Source organism: Simochromis diagramma, unplaced genomic scaffold (genome assembly GCF_900408965.1).
Source record: "Simochromis diagramma unplaced genomic scaffold, fSimDia1.1 OVJJ01000205.1, whole genome shotgun sequence".
NCBI lineage: Eukaryota > Metazoa > Chordata > Actinopteri > Cichliformes > Cichlidae > Simochromis > Simochromis diagramma.
In genome coordinates this window covers 1,011,392-1,036,929 of record NW_024386782.1, presented here as the reverse complement: position 1 = coordinate 1,036,929, position 25,538 = coordinate 1,011,392, and the positions used below count along the sequence as shown (strand labels likewise).

The following is a 25,538-nucleotide window of genomic DNA, read 5'->3' as shown; positions in this document are numbered from 1 at the left end:
CGGAGGGTGTGTTCCAACTACAGGGGGATCAGACTCCTCAGCCTCCCTGGGAAAGTCTATGCCAGGGTGCTGGAAAGGAGAGTTCGTCCGCTAGTCGAACCTCAGATACAGGAGGAACAATGCAGTTTTTGTCCTGGTCGCGAAACACTGGACCAGCTCTTTATCCCCGGCCCCGGATAAAGCGGAAGAAGATGGATGGATGGAGTTTTAGTTACCTTATAAGGTAATTTAAGTGTACCAAAAAAATCTTACATGTTCAGTAGGCAGTATCCCTAATCTGAATCTGTGAAGCACTGCAACTACATGATATCATTATTAATATTATTATTATTTTATTTTTTTAAGTAAGAATAACCCAGAATTCATGATTTCACCCTCTCAAATGAGACAACGTTCTCCCCCCTCTCATACTGATTTCACAGTTGTAACCTTTTATTGAGGTACTCTCATAAGGTTCAACAAAATAAGCATTGGTTTCACCTCTCTGGGTAACTGTGATGGCACCTCTCAACATTTTCTGAAAGCTGGGGGGAGGAGTTACAGGTACCTGATCTTTTCCACCAGACAGCAGCTGTGCACCATCTGGACTGAAAGCCAGACACGTGACTCCGCCACTGTGGCCCCTCAGTATTGAATTTGGCTGGATCGGAGGGTCACAGGTCAGATCAGACAATAACCACAGCCCAATGGTGAAGTCATCTAATTCAAAGAGCAACATTATAAAACATTTTTAGACATAAGTCAAACTGACTGGAACTTGAGGAACTTTTGATAATACCCTGAGAAGAAAGCATAATCACTACCACCAATCACACCTACCTGAAGCTGTCGCCAGGTACGTGGAGTTTTGTGCGAGTGCCTGGATGGTGCCCGATTGCACACCAAACACTCCCACCATTTCCAGGACTTCCGTCATTCCCTCCTCTTCTTGTTTTCTCTTCCACACCCGCAGAAATTTGTCACTTCCTCCAGACACCAGCAGATCGGTGTCGGTCTGCTCTGCTTCTAAAATGACCCACAGCATGCACGGTACAGACACGTCCAGGTCCACGGAGGCCCAAATCTTCTCACCTGAAAAATTAATTTTGGTACAGTTTGTTTCTTTTATAGTGCACACACTTAAAAAGAGCAAGAAAGGAAAAAAACCTAGAGGAGATGCTTTGAATTTTAATGCCAGAGATGTCTTTTTTGAGCCACTGGCCCCACTTCATATACACACACACACACACACACACACACACACTTTCTTGTAGTGATTCCATCTGGTAAACATTTTTGAAACATTCGTAGCTCACAACACACCTGATCTGAGGCTGAAAAGTTTGATGCCATCAGCGTGGTATCCCACAGCAACATAGTCTCCATTCACAGCCACGCATAGAGCAGCAGGCTGAGACGTTACAGCCTTTAGCTTTTTCAGAGGTGGTTCCTGCATCCGCTGACGAAAAAAAACAAAAAAACAAAAACAAAACATGAACATGAAGATGCTGAAATTCATGAATATATAAATGAACAGGTTTTTCCATCAATAGAGCCCCACCTTAACACTTAACATCATCAGTACAAGATCCTTGTAAATGTGCAGCATCATTAAAGTTAAAAGGGGTCCAGCAAAATATTAGAACTTACATCATCACATTTTAATTCAGTGACAGAACGTCCAAGTCCTCCAGACCAGAGGTTGAGCTGTTTGAACAGAAAAAATAGAAATGGGAGGTGGTGATGATTAGCTTTATAATCACTGAAATCTTTGTTTGTGAGAAGATACTGGTGCCTGTTCCTGCACTGACTTTCTCCTGATAACTGCACTATGACTGCTTCAGAGGTGGTGCTTTTTGAGGTCGTTTTTGAGAAAATAAACAGCAATGTCATATCAGTCATCTCAGATAAATCAGAAAACAACAAAAGGCTATCTCCAAACGTTGATTCTGTTCATCTGGACGTAGAGTTTTCAGAAAACTCTACGTCCAGATGAACAGAATCAACGTTCGGAGATTTACTTACCTGGATGATTGAGAATGCATCAAGACGTTTTAAACCAAAAGTTATTTTATACAAAACCAAATGGTTATTAAAATAAGCAACATTTGAAGGGAAAAGCAGAAGCTTTATTATGTGCTGACTGATGTCTCACCATGTGATCAGAGCCAGCGCTCAGAAGCATGGATCCTTCCTCCAGGAAGGTGAGGGACTCTGTGGCTTCACAGTGAGCCTGGAAACATCCCACACAGGTGGAGGTGGGCACTGACCACACCCTCACCTCCCCAGACACAGAGCCAGAGCAGAGCATGGAGGAGTAGGGAGAAAAAGAGAGGCTGCGCACTGATCGTGTGTGGCCGCACAGGGACTGATGGAGAGAGAGAAAAACAGTGAGTGCATTATCTGAAGTAGTTCTTCTTTCAGCTGTTCTCTAATAATAATAATAATAATAATAATAATAATAATACTTTCAAAAAAGCCCTATTCTGCTAAAGAACTGAAATTAAAAATAAATATCTCAGTTTCAATAGACCACACCCCCTTTTGTAGACACATGTTTTCATTGGTTCCGATATTCCATACTTCAGTTATATTTATGGTCCAATTTTTTTTTCTCCTGTAGATTTTTAGCAGAACTGATTATGTATTTTTAACATACATTCATGGTGAAAATGAAATAACATTGCAACATTCACAGCATTGAGCTCACTGTTAGTTTTTTATTCTTGAGCCAGTTCCACATGATCACATTTCCATTCCAGCAGCCAGCAGCCAGAAGGTGACCCTTAGGGTCAAAGGTCACACAGTTCATAGGGCTTCTGCTGAGCACGGAGGACACTTCAGTACCTTTATCAGAAGACCACACCTGAAGAGAAGAAACAGGTTTGATTAATACAGTCGAGGAACGATGTCAAACCTGGCAGTGCAGCGTCAGGCTGTAAACCATAACAAAGCAGCTGCACAAATGACTAACAACACATCCCGGCTTAATCATCACTTTCACCCTCAGGGAGACAGACTAGAGCTAGAGAACAATTTCAACTTCCAATGATTATAAAAAAAAGAAAGCAAAGTTACTTTTTTTATGCAACTGTATCTACATAAGGGCTGCTCAACTTTGGCTAAACTCATAATCATAAGTGTTGAACATTATTATACACAGACGCTGGAAAAATAGTGGACATATTCTACCTTTCTGTGAACCTTAATTACAATCTAGCTGATATTGAAGATTATTTCGTTCAATGAACACTCTACAAAACTAAATTACATAACACTGTTTGTTTTTGATCCACATGCGCTGGCATTCCTGAGGTCCTATTTCACATGATACTGAATCAAGACAGAAGTCGAGGCAGAAAAACACAAACATCTTTTTAGTGTTACTTTAATCATGCAGTCGAGGGAAACCGTGGCGAGGTGCTTCTTGTCTGCAGTGACATCACTTCCTGTTATCATATTAGTGTGGCCATCAATAACGTCAGTCCTACAGAAACACAAGTAAAATGACTTTAAAGATTCAGTGCTATATTTGTAAAAAATTAAATCTAAACCTTCCTTTTAACCCTTCTCTCACCTGCATCCATTTTCAATGTCCCACACTTCTATTCGCCCATCAAAGGAGGTGGTAGCAAGTCGTAAGTCCTTCAGGAAGACACAGCTCGAGATGCCGTCACAGCTGCTGATCAGAGACTTCACCTCCTGCTCACAGCCAGGAGAAAGTGCATATTAGACATTTTAAAGGCTTCTTATTCTCAGTAAGTGTGACAGCACATTATTTATGTATGAATTTATTTTTGTTTAATCAGGGTAGAAAATGTCTCAGCTAGAAATAAAAACAGCAAATGCACATAAAGTTCAGATTAATGACAATAAATACCAACTGGAAATTGACTACACACAAACATGGTCAATGAATCAAGTCTGCTACTGATCTCACAAATTCAAAGCATGAACACAAGCTGCTGAGTTGATCCACAACGTTATAAAATGTGTTTAAAACAAACACATTTGTACCTGTCCAGTCTGCGTGTGGATGAAATGTAGAGTTCCCTCGCCAGTACCAACCACCATCATCTGGTCATCCTGGCTCACAACCAGAGAGGTGGGCTCCGAGGGGAAGGTTGACAGCAGCTCGCTGAGTTCAGGAGTTCAAACGCACAAGAATATCAACACAATAAAACAATATGGACTATATTATCCAACATACACATATATCTTATTTGTTTTGTACTTCTGCTGGTATTACTGATCCCACAAGTACATTTACCATTTCCTATAATATAAGCATATACAATTTACAGTATACATTGCAGAAAAGATGCAGAAAGATTATTTTATTTTTAGCCCCAAAAATATGTACTCTTGGACAACAGGCAAAAAGCCTTCAGGAAAATAAAACTTCAGTTGGTAACCTCTAGTGGTTAGGAGATACCATCAAGTTCTGCAAAGCTACTGCAGAAACATGGCGGTACAACACAATGGACTTTCCGTTCTTTTTAGAGGATTAGACCCCAGTTAACACAGAATTATAAACCTTATCTTCATTTTCTGTATAAAATATATCTGAAAATAGCACATCCCTTTAAAGCAGGGGAAGGGGAACTTCAGGCCTCAAGGGCCGGTGTCCTACAGGTTTTAGATGTGTCCTGTATCCAACACAGCTGATTTAAATGGCTAAATTACCTCCTCAACATGTCTTGAAGTTCTCCAGAGGCCTGGTAATGAACTAATCATTTGATTCAGGTGTGTTGACCCAGGGTGAGATCTAAATCCTGCATGACACTGGCCCTCAAGGCCTGGAGTTCCCCATCCCTGCTTTAAAGTATGACTTCTCCGGGTGAAACTTATTTTTATACTTTTAAGTTCATGTTGGTGCTAAAACCTTTGTCTTAATATATTTTTAAAGTGCTGCATGACCACTTTTATTACAGTAAGAGACATCAAGAACTCTTCTACTGACAATAAAAAAATAAAAAAAATCACCTTGAAGGAGAACCCCTCACCTTTTTTCTTCACCATCACTGTTCCCATCAATGTTCAGACACTCAATTACCCGCACTCCTCCTTTGCCCACCATGCCTTTTCCCCAGGTGTGAGCGGAGGTGTCTTGAGGTTCATTGAGGGCCTGCTGAATGAAAAGAGCTGGCCAGGAGGAGAGTGTGGAGGCATGACGCCGCAAGAAATTACGGCAATCCTTTAAATCGTCCTGGATGGAAGCTGAGAGGACAAAAAGAAACTGGAATGAATAAAACAAACACCTGGCAAGGATTTGTGGGTAAAGTACTTTTAAGCACTTACATGATGGTGCAGACTCTTGCTTCTTATCTGCAGAAATTACAGGATATAAATATCAGGAATTTTTGAGGAGTGTAATCTCAAAAAAACCACATTTTAAAATATACACAGCTGCACACAGAAGAGATGTAAAAATTTATAAGGAAACCCACCTAACAGGCTTCAGAAAGTTACTCACCATACCAGCTGTATGTCTCCAGGAGGTGGTGCAGGGAGCCGTGGCGCACATTAGCGTAAAGGAAATAATAGCTGGAAAGCAGGAAAGAAAGTTCCCCCAGTTGTCCACTTTGAATCTAAACAAAGCCAAACAAAAGCAGTGAGAAGTTAAAATCTTCAAGAAATATCAACTGTAGCTATGATTCCCACAAGATTAGGGCTTATACAATACAATATATTGTGCTTTATCTGCGGTAATTATAATAAATTACTGTATTGGTTTTTTTAGCTGAATTTTATTAATATTCATGTTGCGCAGCATGAATTAATGATGGAAGATTCCTAACCAGGCTAGAAGGCAGGTGCGTGATAGAGTTGGCTTCACAATGAAGGAAGGTATTTTGGCCCCGAGGGTCAGCTTGTGTCCACAGATGAGCTGTGGGAAAAACAAACAAAAAACTCACCAATACATTTACAGCGGTTTACACTCAGTGTACTAAAAGCTAATTATGAGTACTTTACCTGCCAGTGTGAGGTGAGCTCTGGTTTTGTCACTTTCTGTGGGGAGAAAAAAATCCTCAAAGGCTTGCTTCACCTCCGGATTGGTTAAAGCCAGCAGGTCGTCAGTATTGTGGCAATGAGATGGGCCAATCAGACTGCAGGAAAAGATTCAAGTGTAATGCTTATTTAAAACTTTGTAATATGGCTTAAAACTCTAAACACACTCGGATCCAAACCTGAGACAAAAACTTAAAGGGAAGAAAAGGGAAAATAAAGGATATTGTTTATTCTTATTAATATCTGAGTTGTAAAGAAAGAGAATGCAAATAATTACATAATAACAATACAGTATTATGAATTATTAAAGGAATCTCAAGAAACCACACAGACCACTGCCTTTTTTTCCATGAACACAACGTAATATGTCATAAAACTTAAATAATATGCTTATATGCTTTGGGCTTATACCTTTGTAAACTCTGCACTATGCGGGTGAAGGTTGCCATAGGAATGCGTCCTTTGGGCTCTCTGGACAACTGCAGCACTTCCTGCCATGTGACTTGTCCATCCCGTAAAGACAAATCATTGCATGTGTTCAACACAGAGTATAAATCTCTCTCCTTCAGGCCTGGGGATAAAAAGGAGGAAATGTTGAGGCAGAGTACGTCACTTTAGTTTACGCTCACTCCTCAAATCAGACTTCTGGTTAGAAGGAGTGTATAAACATTGATTGAGCTATTATACATATAAGATGAGATTTATTAAAGTTATTATTATTAAAAACAACAACAACAACAACAACAGCAACAAGTTTTTAAATAAAGGTTTCATCTTATTTGAAGTGTTTTCCAAAAGTCTGAGGCAACAACTATAAAAGGTACACTGCATTCAATGTGTATACAGCCAGGAAAAGATTTGTGTTTCTGTGTGTGGACAGAGCCTGTGAAACAGTTTAAGTGTGGAGTTGACGCAGTATCCAAACATAAATGACCTAAAAAAAAAAAGAGGTTATTAGGCGACTAATAAGATAGAAAGAGGAGAATGGTGAATTTCAATGAATGTCTCTGTTTAGTAAGTTACTACTTCATATTTAGTTTACAATTAAATTTCCAAAGGTGGAGGTATTTAACTTTGATGAGTGGAGGTAAAAGTTATGGTGTTGTAAAAACATGATGATATTTTACACCGTGTATGTACTCTGTTATTAGAAATATGTATGTTGTTGTCACTGAAGTTCATATCAGTAATGAAGCTGGATAAATAATAAGCGATAAGTTATGGAGAAGGTGTGGGATTAAACACTTCATCCCAATCCTATTCTATATCTATCTATTCTTATTCAAGAATAAATGTGCAGTTAACATATGATATTGGGACATCAATCATACCTGTGGTGCTGACAGTGAGTGTAGCCAGGGCCCAGCGGAGTCCCAGCATGCCTCTGTACTGTGAGCAGAGTCTCTGCAGGCTGTACTGCACCAGCTGTCTCAGAGACTGCGGCAAGTCCTGCAGGCTCTCCTTCAGCTAGGACGCAAACACAGAAGCCGCTTTCACACATGAACTCCAGACGATGATGTACAAAGATGCCTTTTCTTAAATATAGGATGCAACTAGTGTGTACATAAGAAGCTACCTCTGCACACAGAAGGTGGCAGGATAAAGGCCAAACAGGTAAACAACAAATTCTCCTGGCAGTTGGTTACTCTAATGGACTACTGGACATCACATGGTATAAGGAGCCGGCAAGTTGAAGACCGTTTAATGTGGGAACAGATATGGAGGCTGACAATGAAGTCTAAAGTTTAGAGGAAATGTATACCAAGCAAAATAATTCGCACAACAGTTCATTTGCAGTCAAGCAGATCCTGCACTGGTTTATTGTGGAAGAGAGAGCTGAGTGTGAATGTGTCGATTTACTGGTTAAATTACTTTTCTACCCACCTCCATGTTCCTATATGTAAAATTAAATAAATATTCAAGTATTTTAGTAATCTTCCACCAAACACTGTATTAATATTTCAGCATTTCTTTATTACCTTTATTGTAGTTACGTGTTAGATTAAAATTGTCACATAAATTAAAATACCAGAGAGAAGGGGGCTAAAGCAGTGAGTTCGAACCTTGTCAAAAGAAGCAAAGTTCCTCAGGTCTTCACAAGCCAGGTGCAGGTAAAGAGGACTGACTGCTCCCTTCTTGGATATTAGTGTCTGGAGCTGGACAAACACACACAAGCATGACATAGTGTAAAGATGGATATAAAAGACAAATTTAACCATCCAGAGAATGTTTTGAATTCAAAGATATCATAAGAAGAACCTGGTTGTTGAAAGCAGAGTCGCTGAGTTTCTTGCCAAATGCATCCAGTTCCTTCTGAACGATCTCCTTTCGGTCTGGCAAGGTAAGCTGTCCCAGCGTAAACAGGAGCGTCCCTTTTTTCTTGGTTAGTGTTTGTAACAGAGCTGCTTTAGACGTGATGCTCACCACCAAACAGACACCCTGTTAAGACCAGGATTATTTGAGATTAAGTGCAGTTAAAACTGAAACATAACGAAAGTAAGTAAATGGATGAGCAGCCCTGCACATTACACATATACAAAAAGTTTATGAAGACAGGGATGAAAAAATTATGGAGAGTTTATCGCCTGCACATAAGATTTTGTTTTTGCAGGTCATAAACTTTCAAATATTTTAATGCAAAATAAAAGTTGTGCACACCAGAGAATAAAAGGATCTATTTGATTAAGATGGGCTGTATCTGAACTTATAATAAGTAAAATTGCAGCAGGTCCCTTGAAATAAATGTATCTGAGTTGCAAATCTTTGCTATTTTTTTTATGTGTGATGAAGCACCTTTTCTCCCCAGGTGACCCGTGGAAGCTGCTGTGGGATCCAATCAGAGCTGACCTGACCTCTGCCATCCTGGACAAGATCTGCCCCATCAACTAGCAGCACCAGAGGTTTGTTCCTCTTTATATTACTTAATGTGGAGTGAAACTCTGACAGCAAATCTCTGAGAAAAGGAAAAAAAAAAAAAAAATCGGTCATGAAACAGACAGCTGGAAACCACTGTAAGGGAACAGATTACATGACCAAAAAGTTACTTACTTATACGAGTGAGGAAAAGGCGATTCCTCCTCTGTGCCCTTTATCTTTCTCAGCCACTTAACAAGACACCGAAGGAGTTTTTCCACAGAGTGTGCTGATTGGCTGGCGGCTGTAGAGTAAGAGATTACATCGCAGACGAGGTTTTTCCTGGACTTAACTCCAGTCCTGAGGGCCTCAGCTAGAGCAGCCTGTGTGTGGAAACAATAAATATACATTTAGGCCAGAATATATTTGACCATATGAGCTCTGAATACCAGCTCAAAAGATAATGAAACAAAATAAAAATATCAAGAAACAAAGTTCGAGTTGAGGGTCGGGTGTGAAATTTATGGTTTTCGGGGTTTTTATGGTTATTTTTTTAATCGTTTTTATCGTTAACTCTGTTTCCTTGGGTCTTTTCCCGTGTGTTATGAATAAATCTTCCTTTTTTTGATACCGGTACTGGTTTTATTTTGTTGAATTTATCTGCAACACCTTAAAGGCCGGTCCGTGAAAATATTGTCGGACATAAACCGGTTCGTGGCACAAAAAGGGTTGGGGACTGCTGCTCTAAAAAGCCCGCTTGGAAAATTAGCTGGAAAGTAAAGACTAAGTAAGTACGTGAATTCAAACGCATTTCTTTTCATTTCCGTTCATCTGAAAATCTGAAGATGTTTGGCCTCTTATGATAATTGGGATTGCCTGGTAGAGAGAATGAAACCTTTCCTTACCTAAAAGGTTACAGGTTAAAAATCTAACTATGTGTTTTTAGAGATTTTGAGCTTGAGTCTTTGAGAAGTGCACAAGATAATAAATGACTGTTGGCTTGTTATGCAACTTTGAGAGGAAACTGCCAATCGATTAATAAATTAGTTACAAGCAAAAATGCCAGAAAATCTACCTCGTTCTAAAACATTCAAAAAGTTCAGACGCCATAATCAATTTTGATGCCTTCATGTGGTGTTTCTTTCATTATGTCCACCTCCTACACATGCAGCAGGTTAGAAGTCTTTCAGAAATTTACCATGAAGACAGTTTTGCCTTCTCCAGGTCCTCCCTCCACCACAATCATCCCTCCTTTGGTCTGGGCCTGCTCCACCAAATCCACAGCGTTAGACAGAAGCTTCGACCTGCCAAAAAACTGCCTCTGCATCGCCTCCTGGTGGACCTCCTGCTCCAACACCTCTGATGCAGCCTCAGCCTCCTCAGCCTCCTGTGAGATGTGTAATTATGAAGTGTTTATTGAGCCGATTAGTAAGGTGCAGCATTGCAGAAAATCTAAGAATAAAGATACTGAAGTGGATCATATCAGAAGATTCTACCTCTACAAGCAAAATAGCTCATCAGAGCTTATCAGACTCACGTCGACAAACAGCTTTTTGACAGCCATCCAAAGGTCCTCCAGCACAGCGTTGCCAAAGTCCTCCAAGTTTTTCAGATATGGTTTCCCATCCACAACGCCTCCCCACTCACACGAATAACTATACCACAGAGAAATTTAGTGAAATGTGACTTTTTCAGGACTGAAAAGCAGGAACAAAACAAGTTAATTTTCTTATTAAATTAAATTTAAATATTTAATTTATCCAATAGAGATCCGAACAGAAACCTGGACATTTCCAGGCGACTCTGTTCATATAAAAGATGTCCTTTATGACTCTAATTTGACAATAATTAACATCAACACATCAAACTTATCAGTTATTTATTATGGTCTGTGGGGTGAGACACATAAATAAGTAAAATACAACTGGTGCAATTTGCAGACCTTTTCCCTACCTGCTCATCTTTTAAGGCTTTTAACTTTGGTACAAACATAACATTTAAGACCAAAAAACAAAAGCAGAGAGCATACAGTGAAAGAGCATACTTTTAAACTACTTACTTAGATTATGGCTTTAGTGCTATAAGCATGATTGAGACGACTCACTTTTCTGTGACCTTGACATCACTGGACAAGAGTCTTCCCTTCAGAGAGGCCATTTTATGTGCAGCATCCGTTGATTCAGGAGCAAAATGTGATCTCCAAGCCACAGGAACTGAACTGAACACCAATAGAAATACTGGATAAAGTAATGTGATGCATTTCTGCTATACTGCTGTTGGACTGCTATACTTAAATCAACTCCCAAAAAACAAAAACCCAACATGTATAAAATGTATAAAAACATCAAATTAAAATACATACTTGATGATGTTCGGATCTCTAAAGTAGCAAAGCATTCGCTGGTGTGCTACGTCGGGATAAAGAGCCTGAAACTGACGGATTTCCATCTCTGTGATGGACAGACCTGCTGGGGCTGAGGCCAGCTGCAAAGAATACATTATTCATCTTTCAGTTCAACTCAGATTTATAACTTAAAACAAAAGTCATCATTAAATTTAGTTTGTACATCTTAACATGTCAGGTATGTGACACATTTATTGTTATGCTTGATGTTTTTGTCTCTAATGTTATATGTTATGCACTACTACAGCACTTTAGGTTTCTTAACCTTCATGTAATCACTAATATGAATGTTCACGCGTTTCACAATAGTTATATAAAGTTATTAAACAACTATCGAAGTAACTATCATCAATGAAGTTAATTACTGTGCTAATTTATCTCCTTGAGCCTGGTTTTGCTTGAGATTTTTTTCCCTGTTAAAAGGGAGTTTTTACTACCCACAGTCACTAAGTCCGTCCTTATAGAGGATCAGGTGCTTGTTGGTCCATCCATGCATTCGCTTACGCTCATCCCTTTCAGGGTCAGCTGGAGCTTATCCCAGCTGTCTTAGGGCAAGAGGCAGGGTACAGAGCCAGTCTGTCGCAGGGCTAACACATAGACAAAGACCTCAATTAACCTAACCCCACTAAGTGCATGTCTGTGGACAGTGGGAGGAAGCCGGAGTACCCAGGGAGAACCCACGCAAACACGGGGAGAACATGCAAACTCCACACAGAAAGACCCTGGACTGATGGTAGAATTGAACTCAGGACCTTCTTGCTGTGAGGCAACAGTGCTAACCCCCGTGCCACCATGCTTGTTGGTGTTTCTTTGTAATATTTTAGGGCCTTTACTTTGCAATATAAAGCACTTTGAGGCAAACTGGTTCTCACAGAGACTGCCTTTATAATATGCTGCTCTTGGTGTCTAAAATTTAACATCTAATTTTATATGTATATAAATATGGCATAAAGTAAGTTGTTAGTAAGATAGTTGGTACCATTTTCTACAAATGTTATAATTCATGTAGGCAGAAGTCTGGTTGTTTAATGTCTGGAATATAGGATTATAATTTATTCTTGTATTGTTAGACTCAACTGTCATTTCCTTAATTATTACAAAGATTTCTTCTAAAAGATCATAACTTAATCCATTTAAGTTTAGTGTCGGTGTGACAGGTTTGGTCAGAATATGTTTCTGTTTGCTCTGTACTTTCCAGTATTTTCCCGGTCACATTTACAGAGCTTGTCCTGTTACGTCTGTTCCATAAGTCTTACCCAGCTGTACTGTGGGAGGTCTGGTAGGTCAGGTTTGGGGGGCACCTGACCGTATCTCTCCCCGAGGATTCCCACCAGCATCTGGCTGCGACACACCTCTGACAGGCATAACTCTGAGGCCCGCTCAGACTCCTCCTCTGTCACACCCCAACGCAGTTCTACCTCTTGCAAGTAGAGGCAGTGTGGTGCAGCGCGCCGGCGTAGCTCTGGGAAGACGCTCCGCACCAAGATGTCGCGTTCAGAGTGCATGTCTCTGAACGTGGAGGAGATGAACACCCGCACACCTTGCCATCTGAGGATGGAGGGAGGAACTACAGTTAAACTAATGAGGAGAAATAGGGGGGGGGGAAAAACATCTTAAAATGTAAAACATACCTTAATTTTGGGCTTGTTGGTATTGAGACCACATTGCTCGTGGTCTGAGAGTGTTGACCCCCCTCTGGTGGAGGAATGTTATATAATTTGTCCAAATGCTCCACGTGATCGAGCAGCCTGGAAGATCCTCTCTCTGCCACAAACCTGGTCAAATAGTGAAAAAAAGGATTGGGGGGAAATATTTATTGACTTTCTTGATAACTATAAACTTTTGTTGTATCCATACAATAATATGCAGCTGGTCATCTTAGTTTAGCAACAACTAGAAACAAAGGAACACTAAAGGCAGGTTCTGTCTATGGGAGGGGCACACTTTCGGTGTGACCAGCTGCCCCTTCCACTTCATCACTGGACGTTCCAGTGGAAAAACCTTTTTTAAACCTTATATTCTGTCATTACATACAATAAAAATCCTTATAAGCTTTGTTAATCTCATCCAAAACTTATAAGGATCCTTTTAAATTGGTTTAACTGCTGAAAACGTGCAGTTTTCATGTCAGGATGAAAATAAAAGTTCATTTAACTTATGCTTCCTCGAGGTGTTTCCAGATGCCTGTGATGTGGCAAAACCTGCTTCCAGAAGGACATTGACAAACATCATTGACAAACAAGGCTAGCTCTGTGGTCGGCATGAAGCTGGACACTCTGGTGACAGTGGCAGAGAAAAGGACACTAAAAAAAAAAACTGCTGGACATTATGAACAATGCTGGGCATCCTCTGCACACGGCCATTAACAACCAGAAGAGTCTGTTCAGTGACAGGTTGCTTCTCCCCAAGACAAGAACTAACAGACTTAAAAACTCCTTTGTCCCACACACCATCAGACTGTTTAACTCCTCTCTGGAGGGGAGAGGGAGGGGAAACAGGTGGACAAAGGAGGGGGGGAACAACTAAGCTGTAGTGCCTCTTCACCTCACTGTGCAATACCTTTTGTGCAATACTTTTGTTAATAGTCAATGGTGCAATAGACCTCAATACTTGAAATGTGCAATTCACTTGTATTTTTATTCCTATTTATTCTATTTATCTCCTTCGTATATTTTATTTATATGTCTCTCTCTGTGTGTGTGTGTGTGTGTGTGTGTGTGTGTGTGTGTGTGTGTGTGTGTGTGTGTGTGTGTGTGTGTGTGTGTGTGTGTGTGTGTATATATTTAAATATATAAAATATTCTGTAATTGTAACTTCTGTTGGTGCTGTGCTTTTGGAAACCGAATTTCCCAGAGGAACCCACCCGAGGGATTAATAAAGTTTTATCTTATCTTATCTCTTATCTTATCTTCAACAGTGAGTGCTCAGTACAGGTCCTAGCTGGAGTTTTACGATGTTTCTTCCCATATATTTTGCATCTTTCCACTGTAACTCTAATAATAGTGTTGAGATAATGGCTTAACAGAGTAACCTGCTGCTATTATTATTAGTTTTTCAGGACATTAAACAAATGTGATATTACATTTTACTCAAGAGGCTCTTTTTCTCCAGCTTCGTGTTAAGCTAAGCTAACCAGCTGTTGATTCCAGTTTCACACTCAACCAAAAAATATAGAAGTGGCATCAATGGTTTCATTGTGGCAAGAAAGTAAATGATCATATTGGCTAAAAGATGAACGATGACTAAACATCAAGTGAAATAAACGCTTGTTGTTATCAGTATTATTATAACACCTTGCTGTGCCAATGGATGCAATATTTATATCGTTTATATGAATAATAAAAAATTATGCATTTTACCTCAGCACCTGCTCACTGAAGCCTGTCAGCACTACGTGGTTCCTGTCGAGGGTTTCTGAGTTTCCATCACTAAAACCAAACATTGCAAATTATTGCATATTTGAGTTTTATCATCCCAGTGATGACTGTTTTTGCTGTTCCTGACAGAACAGCAAAAATAAATAAAAACAAACAAACAAACAAAAAAAAAAAACACCATTACCTTTCTGAACAAATGTGCACTACAAGGGAACTGCTGTTTATTTCCGTCCTGCAGTTTCTGATGGCAAAGCTGACTTCTGCACTTAGCCAGGACTCAGACAGCACGATGATGTTGCTCACCTGAGGTTTCAAAAGTATTTAAGTGAATTTAAGAAAGAAAGTTATGTGAGTGAACCTGAAAAGCAGGCAGAAAAACAGTACTGTGCCACCTTCTTACAGGAGCTGTAGATACTCATCTGTGCCATGTACAGGCACAAAAAAATTCTGCAACTGTAAAGCTCATGACCCATCCAGGCAATGAAAACAGTAACTTAAGTCTATTATTAAAGCTGCTGTTTGTGAGTGAAAGGAGGGAAGTTAACAGTAGGGATACAGCAGGATTATTTAAAAACTAATCATATTAAATATTTTTGTTATAAAAATAGTTCAAAACGATATGGCAGAGTGTAAGAAAATACAGTTCAGAGAGATGTTAGTGAAAGCGTGAAACAGAAAACTGAAAGTGTAGGTGAAAACAACTCCTGTGTTACACCTCTGCAGGCAAACGCATCATCACAAACTACACATGAAAAATAAACTAACCTTTTTGCTCTTTAATATTCTGTCAAAGTAAGCTGTGTCACATTCTTCAGAGTTGTCTTCATAAATGTTCTGCAAAAGAAAACAAACTTTATAGCAGTTTGCACAGTTGTCCTCTATCAACAACTATAAGTATAGTTTACCATGCTTGGTTTAAGAACAATAATAATAGCAATAATCTTCATTTCTCAAATCAAAAACAAATAAAGAATAAGATGCTATAACAGAATATGGACCTTTATTTGCTTGAGCACACTTCTGACATTTTCCAACAGGACATCAGACTTCAGCTTTGCTTCTTCCCACTGATTGGAATAAGTTATGCACAACTCACAATCCTCTGTACTGCTGGAGATCATCAGAGCGAGCAAAACTGCAACCTCTATCTTCTGTCAAGATACATGATAAATAAATGGGTGGAGAGGTTAACAGGTTCCGTCATTTTAATATGCCAAACTTTTTCCAGACACAAAAAAATAAATAAATAAAAATATAGGGAGTTACACTTGGAGTGAGTTTGTCATGATCCTCGATATTCGTCTTCCTGCCTTTCGGTTTTGGGTTTTCTGCCTCTTTTTCTTCATTTTCTTGTTCCTCTGGGTCAGGAGGCAGGCAGAAGTCCAGTTTCTTGATCGCAGACTGATCGTGATAGATGCCCGGAGAGAGCAGGATGAGTGTCCGTCCAGGGAGCGGAGGCACGTTGTGACGACAGGAGATCTGAACGGCAGTTTCCAGAGCTTTACGGTAACGGTCCAACAGTGCAACAGTGTAGTTCCTCTGACTGCACACATACAGAAAACTTTAGTCTTACACTCTGTGCAGATTGATTCTTTTTCTCACTACCAAATACATTTTAATCTGAACAGATCAGCAACATAAAAACATTTTCGATGTCATTATAAGCAGTTTTGTGGCAGTATATAATTACATTTTCTTCATGTGATGCTTTTGTAACCTGTGCATCACTGCAAAAGCAAATTATATATAGAAAACATCCAAACAATGCAGTGTAAAGATTAGCAAACCAGGAATGTTTTTTTGTTTGTTTTTTCCAAAATTAACTAAAGCTAAAAGGAAAAGTAATTATCACCAACTCAAAAATAACATTCACATACTTGGCTTTTATGAGCTGGGCCTTCTTCATTCTATACATTCGAGAGATAAACGGCACCCTGAGTGTCAGCCTGATCCTGCTCTTTTTAGTTGTTTCCCACGTCAGCCGCTTTAAGCGCTGGGTTTTGGGAATCTTCTTCAGGATGTCCATCAGGATCTTGTTGGCAGAGGGTAGTTGTTGCTGTACTGCAGAGGCTAAAAGAAAAAAAAGATTGAAAGGAGAAGTGCTATGTGTGTTTTTTTTTGTTTTTCACAGATGTTTACACCTCATCTATGGAGGGTTAGGTTTTGTGTCATTTTGCTGACATATTTTAGTTTAAAACTGGTCACATAAACTTGGCAGAAAAAGTATGAAAATTTGTGTGTGGTCGATTAATTCTTAGTTGTAACAATGCTCTTGGCAATAAATCTTGAACTGTTGGAAAGCCTGTTTATTTCACTTTAAATGGTCCTATTTTTGTAAGGAAAATGTATTTGTGGGTTGAGCAGCAGAGTTGAGTAACCTCCCAAAATTTCTCTGCTAATCACAAACAGCTTATTCTGCTATTGACTCTTGCTTGGTGTAGTTTATTGGATTGGATGCCTGAAGTTGATTCAGATTGTAAACTCATTACTTACAGTCCACATGTTGCAGACACCAGTACAATTGGGCCTAACAGTAAAGGGCAGACATGGCAGCCCTCTCAGACTAGAGATTGGCTGTTCCCAATTGGCCCCCAAGACTGTAGAAGACTGCCTACAGTTCCCAGTGCTGCCAGGATGAGGAAACTGTCTTCCTGTGTTGTTGTCTTCTTGGGATGCCCTCTTCATGGCCCATCTCTGACATCCACCGTTGAAACTTGGCCTTCAATTTGGAGATGGTCCTAGGGCTCACTTCAAATAATGCTGCAATTTGGTTTTGGGGAGTAAAAGCTTGAAGTTGCCCTATAGCACAGGCCCTAACCAGATCAGAACTGATGTGAATTCAGCAATTGCAATTCCATTGTCAATATCAATTATCAATTTGATTTCTTAGTGATTTTCATTGGCTCTGCTTTGAGAGCCACCACCATCTCTAAGCAGCATGTCAAAGACATTGCATTTTTGCAAATAAATTGCATGCTCTGCGGTCAAATGTTTGTGAATGTTGGAGGTATTTGCTGTCTTCGTTGTAAATGGTGTTGTGATCATTATTTAAAAATGTAATGTATCACACATATCACACAGAACACTTTTCTTAAAAGTAATGCAGTGTGTTACCTTCTCCTGTGAGCAATTAAGTAATTCATTATACTACTCGTTCCGTTACTTTCATGCAACTTTCATGCTGAAACGCACTGTCACATAATAACCAGTTAATAGCATAAACCTTAGCCTAGAGCCCCACATACAAACACAAATCCCTATCCTAATAATGACACACATATGATTTTCTCTTAGTATTTAAATATGAACACAAAGCAATGATGAAAACCAGCAGAGATGACCACAGTAATTCTACTGTAGAAACAAAAACCAATAGAAAAGGAGGCTGAAGCCTTACGGCTTATCAGTGAACTTGTTGAAGTTCAGGGTCAGGCTGCTGGGCCTGTGTTGACATTCACTCAGCTTTAACATCACTGTGGGTTTTTGAATAGCTTAGTGTAAGCATGCTCTCAGCGCAAGTGCTTGAAATAAGTTGAGGTTCTATTAGCAGCATAATGCAGTTTCCACTTTACCATCGTGCTTTCATCCTTTTGTGCAATAAAAATAAAAGCAAGGTCCATATCTACGCTGCAGACTGCGCCAATCTTTTCCTTCTTAGACACATGAACTGAAATCAGCTGATAGCAGGGGAATTGATAGGCAAGCAGACTAACAGTTCCAAGAAATTGGACTACTAGGAACCGGTACTTTACAAGAGCTGGTTCTTGATTCCCATCCCTAATATAAGGTGCCAATTAATCACCTGATTGAACAAATTTCAAAACAAATTTCCCACCTGTGGGACTAATAAAGGTCATCTTATCTTATCTTGGCAGAGTCAATAACAGTCAATTGGCAAAAAAAAAAAAAATATATCCCAAATATCCCAGCTGTGACTGTAGGGTCACCCCGCCTCCCCTCACATTACACCCAATATTTGATCCAAATTATACATTCCAATGAATCATCTAAATTTTAGCCTATTTGATGTAATATAGACTAATACTGATTTAATAATGAATATGGAACGTTTTTTGCACTATAGTGCATCTCACCCATAGCGTAGAGCTCCATGATGACTTTGTAGGCAGCAAGGAATCTAAAAGGAAACTGTCGGCTCTGAACAACTGCTTTCTGTAAACAAATTACAAACAGTTACAGAGAACCTGATGAGCTAATTTCAACAGCAAAACAATTTCACTCATCTTTTAATATGCTTTAAAATAAAGATTTATAGTGTGTTTCACCTCATTGGTCAGTCTGCTGAGGATCTTGTTGTGATGAGCCTCACTGATGCCCTTAGTAATCATGTTCCTCAGATTTCTCAGCATGGCCATGAATGGAAGAGACTTTGTGTCTGCGAAGGAGAGACATTATCTGTCTGTGTGTGTGTAATCATGTTTATCTTTGAGTATTTGCAGGTTATGTATACACGCATGCTCTGTCTACTTTAAAGTCTGCTGTACTAAATATTAAATAACTAATTTAAACATAAAATTCATTGATGTGTTGTAAAGAGTGATTGAGGGCTTTTAACTTGAAGGAATGAAACACACTGAACACACAGAGGGAAAGATGATGCTTTTTTTTTTTCCTATCATCATGTGCTTGGTAAAGTGATTCAGTGGTTGCACTGCTGTGGTCAACAAGCCCGTGCACGTTGTTCAGTTCAATAGAAAGCCTAAGCTTTTTGTTTTTCAGACCTATGAGCTTCTCCCAGGTGGCGGCCTTGTTGCCCTCCATACTGAGCAGCCGTTCCCACGTCTGCGGCTCCTTAAGTTTCATTCGCTGCCCAGCTCTCTCCCTGTCCCACACGCCTTTCATTCCACTGTGTGTGAATGCCTTCACATCAGCTGGATACCTGATGACAACAAAAAACACTGCATTTTTATATGCACCTGATTTCTACCTTCATTTCTCTAAAGAATAAATATCAAAGAGGGTCAAAACAGGAACTCCAACAAAAATGTGCTGCATTTTACAAAGAATTGAGTACAAATTCATTTCTCTGAGACATACCAGCTATCTTATAAATTAGAAAGGATAATGCACCTCTAGTGCAAAAAAAATGAAAACGCTGCATACATTTATATTTTTAGCGAGACTTTAACTTCCTATCTCCAGCATTTATAGCCAGTACAGAAAGATTTTAATAAATGGTTCTCGAACAGATATGATGATAAGCATCTGTAAACACACAACTAAACAGATACAAGGTGTCAATCACCAGAAAAAAATTAGGACTTGTGGACGAAGCATAATTAAACAGCATGAGAATTACATGTTTTTTTTATGTGCTTATGCAACGTGAAAGGAAACAAACTCTGAAGCACAATTCTGCAGGTCTTACTTTTTCCCCAGAATGGCCATAACGTGTTCAGCCGGTTCTTTGATGTGAAGCCTCTTGATCATCTTCTTTATGCTGAACTCGCTCTGCTTCTTATCCACCACCTTTAACTGCAACTGCATCCAATCACAGACACAAATAAAGCAGCCATAGCCGACGTTTAAACAAGAGTAGAAAAACGGCTCTTCAAGAGAACAAAAGCAATATTAAAATGATGAATGAGTCATTCATTTTTTCATTTGTTTAGCAGGAACTTTTTCAACTCAATCTGCACTAAATGATCTCACAATCTTGTCCTTTCTTTTTATATTTTAGCACTTTTCCCTTTAGGTCAGAAAAGAGTTTGCTTAATCTATGAGATCCATTACGTTTATGATTAAGCCCATTGCACAGAAGCTTGCAGCAGGAGGTGCACATCCAACCGTGCTCAGCAAAGACGTGTAGAAAATTGACATAAACAGCAAAATATAATTATTTACACGACAAAACGAAACACACATTTTAGTTTAGTTTTCACTCATAAAATCATAAAGGTGCACACTACTGGAAGGCTAGAAGCTGCAATTTCTTAGTAGTTAGCAGATTTTCATGATAAGAACAACTCATACTCTCTCTGAAACAAGTTGTTTTAGCTCTTCTCATTTTAAGTCAACTTTTTCCTGATTGGTCGTTTGTCAAAAACTGGTTTGAACAGCAGGTGTGTGGAGCTTCTGTGCTCAAGGCAAAAGGCGGCACAACTGCGTGCTAGCAAGGTATGCCTATTACAGTAGTTGGTAACATGAATCATTGTGTGATGCTCAAGATGATTTTCACTTTAAAATAACTCCATGGAAATTCTAAAGAGTTACGGCCCACCGTAGTGTTCCTCTCACTGGATTGTGTTTGGGGGGTTTGGTTGAAGCATGGCTCATAAGAATGGATAATTGGTTGGTTTAGGAAGGAAGAGTGAGCCACCGGCACAGGAGAGACAGAAATATGGATTAAGTAACTTTTCCCTTGTGCTAGTTTATTTTCCAGTGAATGAATGAATCTGTATTTTGTTTTAATTAATTGTTTTATACACACAAAACTCCATATACATATTTCTATATATACAGTTACTCTTGAAAAAGCAGGATGTTGTCTCCTCAAAAGTGTAGCCTTTTCTGCTAGTCACTGGAGCACAAGCACTATGACTTAAATATAAAACATTAAGAGAAAATAAAGTTCTGGGCCTCACTAATTAGTAAAGCCTGCTTATATCCTTGTATATATGACAGGAAATAAGAACCAGCATAATAGGTCTATTTTAAGAAAGCACTTCATTAAACAGTAACTAAAAAAAAAATAGAAAGACAGAAAGGAACTGAAAGGAAGTGCCTTATTTAGTGACACAACAGTAAAGTGTATTGACTTACAAAGTTCTTCAGAATTGATGCATTTGATCTGACCAAGTCCGCCCACTTATTGATCTGTTCATCGGTTGGCTTCTGGAAGTCACAGATGCCATAATATGTGTGGTCAGATACAGATATTTAAAGCATGTATGTATAAGAAGTGAATTTAGAGTCAGCTACACAAACACAGAAACCACAAGCAGTTTTTTCTGGTTGAGTCAGTGAGGCAGAACTCAGTAAAAACAATAAAAGCAAAGTGTTCATCTCTAGTACTAAAGTTTTTCCCCCACTAAAGAGGTGGTGAAATTAGTATTACTTGGTTAGGCCTTAATTTCCACATTGAGACCTTAAAAGTTTAGGAGAGAACATAATCACTGAATGTGTACCTTTGCTTTGCGCTTGTTGCGGTTGTGCTTACAGCGGTGCTTGCGTGTGTTGTATTTGGCCAGCTGATACTCGCTGAACTGCTTGAACTTGTCAGCCATCGCCTTCTTCAGGCACATAGGCAGAGAGCGGCTGAAGCACTGGAAACATCAGATTGTAGTGTGAAGACAGACTTGGTACATCCAGATCGTCCAGACCATACAACAGATAATCATTATGACTTACTGTACTGTAGATTCTGACTATTTCCAGCCAATCAGACGGCAGCTGTACAGCAGCACAGAAGTATCTGCGGACATGTGGCTTGGTGGGCGGCAGGTTGGCAGCCAGAGCCAATAAGAAGTTCGCAGTGATCCGAATATTTAGCTTCTGTCGAGTGTAAAGTGCCACCTAGATTGGAGCAGACAGACCATATAATATATGACATACATGATTATGTGTACCATTCATTAGCTGTGCTTACTCTCATGACGCACCACTTTAAATTGGTTATTTGAGAATACCTGATGTGTGTGCATCAGGGCTGAAAAATTAAGCAAACACCAAAGTGGAAAACAACCCCAAAACTGCAGTTCCCTCAATGAGCCCTTCAGCCTGGCTCCAGAAGCAATTCACTCTCACTAAAAATGCTCAACTATTAGCATTAAAAAGTAGGTTCTGGTCTCTATGAGTAATTTCCTTCTTCATAACAACTCTAAGAGGGGTGATATTTTTTGTTGCTGTTGTTTTATAACTCGCTCGTTTTGATAGAGTTAGGGACGTGGCTAATTTAATCGACAGGCAGCTAAAACTGATTGTGCTATCCCTGACCTCTGATATGAGTGATTAAACTGGATTTTCTACTGTTTTTACCCTGTGGGACCCTGTGGGAAATTTTTTATGGCTTATCTGATTAAAACACAACATGTGTTCAGTGTGTTCATAGTTCATCTTGAAGATATATTGGTAAGACTTACAGTTAGGTATGCAAACATAGACAGCTATAGCTGACTGCCATCTTCTAAGTCTTATCTCTGCTAACTTAAGCCACTGAACTGGACTGCTCTACCATGTTTTGCTGCTGGAACTTTGAGAATTGTTAATCACATTATCTCACTAATAATACGGCTTGTTCAGCGAAGCTGAAAGGAGAAGAAGTGGTCAAGGTAGATGAGTTTAAATACCTGACTTTAACCATCCAAAGCAATGTACAGTGCACAAGAGAGGTGAAGAAGAGAGTGCAGGCAGTGTGGAGTAGGTGGAGAGATGAGTGTTAGGAGTCGTTTGTGTCAATAGGATAGCAGCAAGAGTTAAAGGTAAGATTTATAAGATGGCAGTGAGACCCACTATGATGTATGGTTTGGAGTCTGTGGCACTGACAAAAAGACAGGAGGACTGACCGGGATGGACAGGATTAGAGATGAGTATATCAGTTGAGCTGAGCAATTTGGAGACAAAGTTAGAGAAGCAAAGCTGAGATAGTCTGGACGTGAAGAAGAAGGATAGCAGATGCAGTGTACCAAGGATGTGCAATAAGCAGCTGCCATAAGATTTGTGAATGACATGAAACAGGACATGCAGGACATGGGCTGGTGTGACTGAGGGGGATGCTAGAGACAGGGTGAGATGGAGGCAGATGATCTGGTGTAGGAGGAGGATATTTCTGTTTCAGTTTTGATCAGTCTGATTTTAGCATCTGAATGCTAACAGTACAGTCTTATCTGTACAGTTTTTGGATAAAGCTTGCAAACCAGGTTGTTACCTTTAGTTGGTAATTCAATGCTCTATCCTGTTGTCCAAATAGGATCATTTCTGGCTCCAAATAGTTAGCATGAGTACAGTGAAATAGTCTATGAAAATATTCTGAACATCCAAGAAAGTAAAGCTCTTGTTACATGTTGGGCACACCTTAATGCAAACTGACAGTTTGCATGTTGGAAGCTGTGTGACCTTGTGATAAACCATGTTATTTTTTATCCTGGGTTGAACTAAAGACATTCGTCAGTTCAACCAACAATACAGGCTTGTGAGAATTAATTGGTCTGGAAAGTCTTTGCAGATCTCCTCATGACCTACATGTGGAGACTGTAAAAGAGTTAGCTAATTTGCATGTAGCTAGTAATGCACTCCATTATAACAACACATTTGTGCAGGCAATATTTTCCTGAAACAGAGCAATAATTTAATATTGTCTGTGATATATACAGTCATAGTAGATTTATCCCGTTGTCACATGGTGTTGAGTGTTTTGAGTGTTCTGTTTTGTTTTTTTAAATTTGCTTTTCTACCATATTGACATGATAATGGAGTCCTGGTGGAGTTAAAATATTAAAAATTTAGTTCCCATGCATACCTTCAGAAGAAACTGTGGGTCATAGGCAGAAATATCCTTTGCCAGGTTTGTGATTCTGGTCCAAACACTGTCCTCTGAGTCCCAGTCCTTCTGGCCTGGAGCTGTGCTCTCATTGACCAGAGAGCAACACACAATGTTCAAGAGGAAATACTGAAGGACAGACAAAGACAAGGAGTCACTTTAATCAGCACCCAGGAGTTCAATTAGGGAGCACCGGTCTACAGAAATGTAAACTTGGCGACACCAACACAAATAAATTATTCTCTATAACCTTTTTGTCTTTCAGCTCCTCTTCGGCCTTCTCGTTTCCTCTTTCGACCTCTCCAAATTCCTCCTTTCTGACAACCTCGGTTTGTTCAAGTTCCTGTTCCATCAACTCTGTTTCCAGTACAGGCAAGTCCATAGTTTTCTCAGCATCAATTTCTTCAGCCTCATTATCTTCATCCTCAGAAATCTGCTTGTGCAGAACAAATTAAATTAAAAATGACATGCAACAAAAGTTTTAATAAAAGTTGATGTGTTATGATTTTATGTTTAAAGAGGAATGAGAAATATTTCATGTACCACACTTGTTTCTTCAAAACTGAAAGGCATCACTTCAGATATCTCATATCTATCATCTGGATCCCATCCATCATCCCTTTTCTCTTCTTTACTCATGAGATCATGGTGGAATAATGAAGGAGTTTGAGCAAAGTTAGTGAGTAGAGCACCACTGGCCAGGGATGTGGGGAGCAAAGAGTCATTAGGGACTGAGGAGGTCAAGGAAAAAGAATGATGAGATAAGTTACTGTCTAGGAGCTTGTTCTGGGTGCTTAGGAGGGGAGAAGTGAAGGAGGCTGTGAAGGAAGAGGTGGAGAGAAGGGAGGATGAGGTGGAAGATAGTTTGGAGGGTTGGAGAGAGGAGCAAGAGGAAGGCTGTGCTGCAAAATCTATGAGTGGGGAGGAAAGCTGGGGCATTATTGTGGAGGTTTGAGCTAAGAACTTATTCTCCAGACTTGGGGGAGAATAATTTGAAGTCAAACTTCTCCCACATGTTGCCTGCTGCTGCTTCTGCACTCCTGGGGCCAGGCTTGCTGACTGCAAAGTCAGAGCACTCATCTGCAGAAAAAGAGAGATCAGAATGTCAAAAGCCACTCCTCTCCTCTCAGTCACAAGCCATATAATCCTAGAGAGCACAGTGTATTGAGTGGCAGGATTCCTTCTACTGTTTGAACAAGCACTGTTTTATTGTATCTAAGGGCGTGAACCATATTACAGGAACAAAGTCTGAAAACATGATGCCCAACAGACTGTAGATAGTGTCGGTGGGAAACATACAGAATAATGCATTAATAACATACAGAAATGTGAACAAATATAAATATGTCAAATATAAATACAAATATAAAGGGGCCTTGAAGCAGACCGCAAACGCAGCTCGAAACTAAAGTAA

General features: G+C 39.6%; 1 protein-coding gene across 3 annotated transcripts in view; it reads right to left on the bottom strand.

The window, feature by feature from the left end:
* Positions 1 to 25,538, bottom strand: part of tep1 (telomerase-associated protein 1) — a 35,220-nt gene that overhangs the window by 8,806 nt on the left and 876 nt on the right. For 2 of the 3 annotated variants that reach the window (XM_040014879.1, XM_040014872.1), the window contains exons 2-43: positions 24,668 to 25,204; positions 24,375 to 24,560; positions 24,104 to 24,253; positions 21,997 to 22,161; positions 21,774 to 21,911; positions 21,409 to 21,480; positions 20,015 to 20,127; positions 19,368 to 19,525; positions 18,912 to 19,021; positions 18,720 to 18,798; positions 16,503 to 16,695; positions 15,892 to 16,168; positions 15,624 to 15,776; positions 15,391 to 15,459; positions 14,810 to 14,928; positions 14,608 to 14,676; positions 12,880 to 13,023; positions 12,505 to 12,796; positions 11,207 to 11,328; positions 10,949 to 11,062; positions 10,382 to 10,499; positions 10,043 to 10,231; positions 9,040 to 9,227; positions 8,785 to 8,944; positions 8,251 to 8,430; positions 8,055 to 8,147; positions 7,323 to 7,458; positions 6,403 to 6,562; positions 5,956 to 6,089; positions 5,781 to 5,869; positions 5,456 to 5,570; positions 5,281 to 5,307; positions 4,986 to 5,199; positions 3,997 to 4,117; positions 3,557 to 3,681; positions 3,367 to 3,466; positions 2,690 to 2,845; positions 2,135 to 2,347; positions 1,630 to 1,686; positions 1,303 to 1,438; positions 820 to 1,071; positions 548 to 699 (exon numbers count right to left, since the gene is read on the bottom strand). In XM_040014879.1, coding sequence (XP_039870813.1) covers positions 548 to 699; positions 820 to 1,071; positions 1,303 to 1,438; positions 1,630 to 1,686; positions 2,135 to 2,347; positions 2,690 to 2,845; positions 3,367 to 3,466; positions 3,557 to 3,681; positions 3,997 to 4,117; positions 4,986 to 5,199; positions 5,281 to 5,307; positions 5,456 to 5,570; positions 5,781 to 5,869; positions 5,956 to 6,089; positions 6,403 to 6,562; positions 7,323 to 7,458; positions 8,055 to 8,147; positions 8,251 to 8,430; positions 8,785 to 8,944; positions 9,040 to 9,227; positions 10,043 to 10,231; positions 10,382 to 10,499; positions 10,949 to 11,062; positions 11,207 to 11,328; positions 12,505 to 12,796; positions 12,880 to 13,023; positions 14,608 to 14,676; positions 14,810 to 14,928; positions 15,391 to 15,459; positions 15,624 to 15,776; positions 15,892 to 16,168; positions 16,503 to 16,695; positions 18,720 to 18,798; positions 18,912 to 19,021; positions 19,368 to 19,525; positions 20,015 to 20,127; positions 21,409 to 21,480; positions 21,774 to 21,911; positions 21,997 to 22,161; positions 24,104 to 24,253; positions 24,375 to 24,560; positions 24,668 to 25,204 — 6,375 coding nt within the window. The remainder of the gene's footprint in view (positions 1 to 547; positions 700 to 819; positions 1,072 to 1,302; positions 1,439 to 1,629; positions 1,687 to 2,134; positions 2,348 to 2,689; positions 2,846 to 3,366; positions 3,467 to 3,556; positions 3,682 to 3,996; positions 4,118 to 4,985; positions 5,200 to 5,280; positions 5,308 to 5,455; positions 5,571 to 5,780; positions 5,870 to 5,955; positions 6,090 to 6,402; positions 6,563 to 7,322; positions 7,459 to 8,054; positions 8,148 to 8,250; positions 8,431 to 8,784; positions 8,945 to 9,039; positions 9,228 to 10,042; positions 10,232 to 10,381; positions 10,500 to 10,948; positions 11,063 to 11,206; positions 11,329 to 12,504; positions 12,797 to 12,879; positions 13,024 to 14,607; positions 14,677 to 14,809; positions 14,929 to 15,390; positions 15,460 to 15,623; positions 15,777 to 15,891; positions 16,169 to 16,502; positions 16,696 to 18,719; positions 18,799 to 18,911; positions 19,022 to 19,367; positions 19,526 to 20,014; positions 20,128 to 21,408; positions 21,481 to 21,773; positions 21,912 to 21,996; positions 22,162 to 24,103; positions 24,254 to 24,374; positions 24,561 to 24,667; positions 25,205 to 25,538) is intronic. The other variant, XM_040014888.1, reaches the window with a different exon arrangement.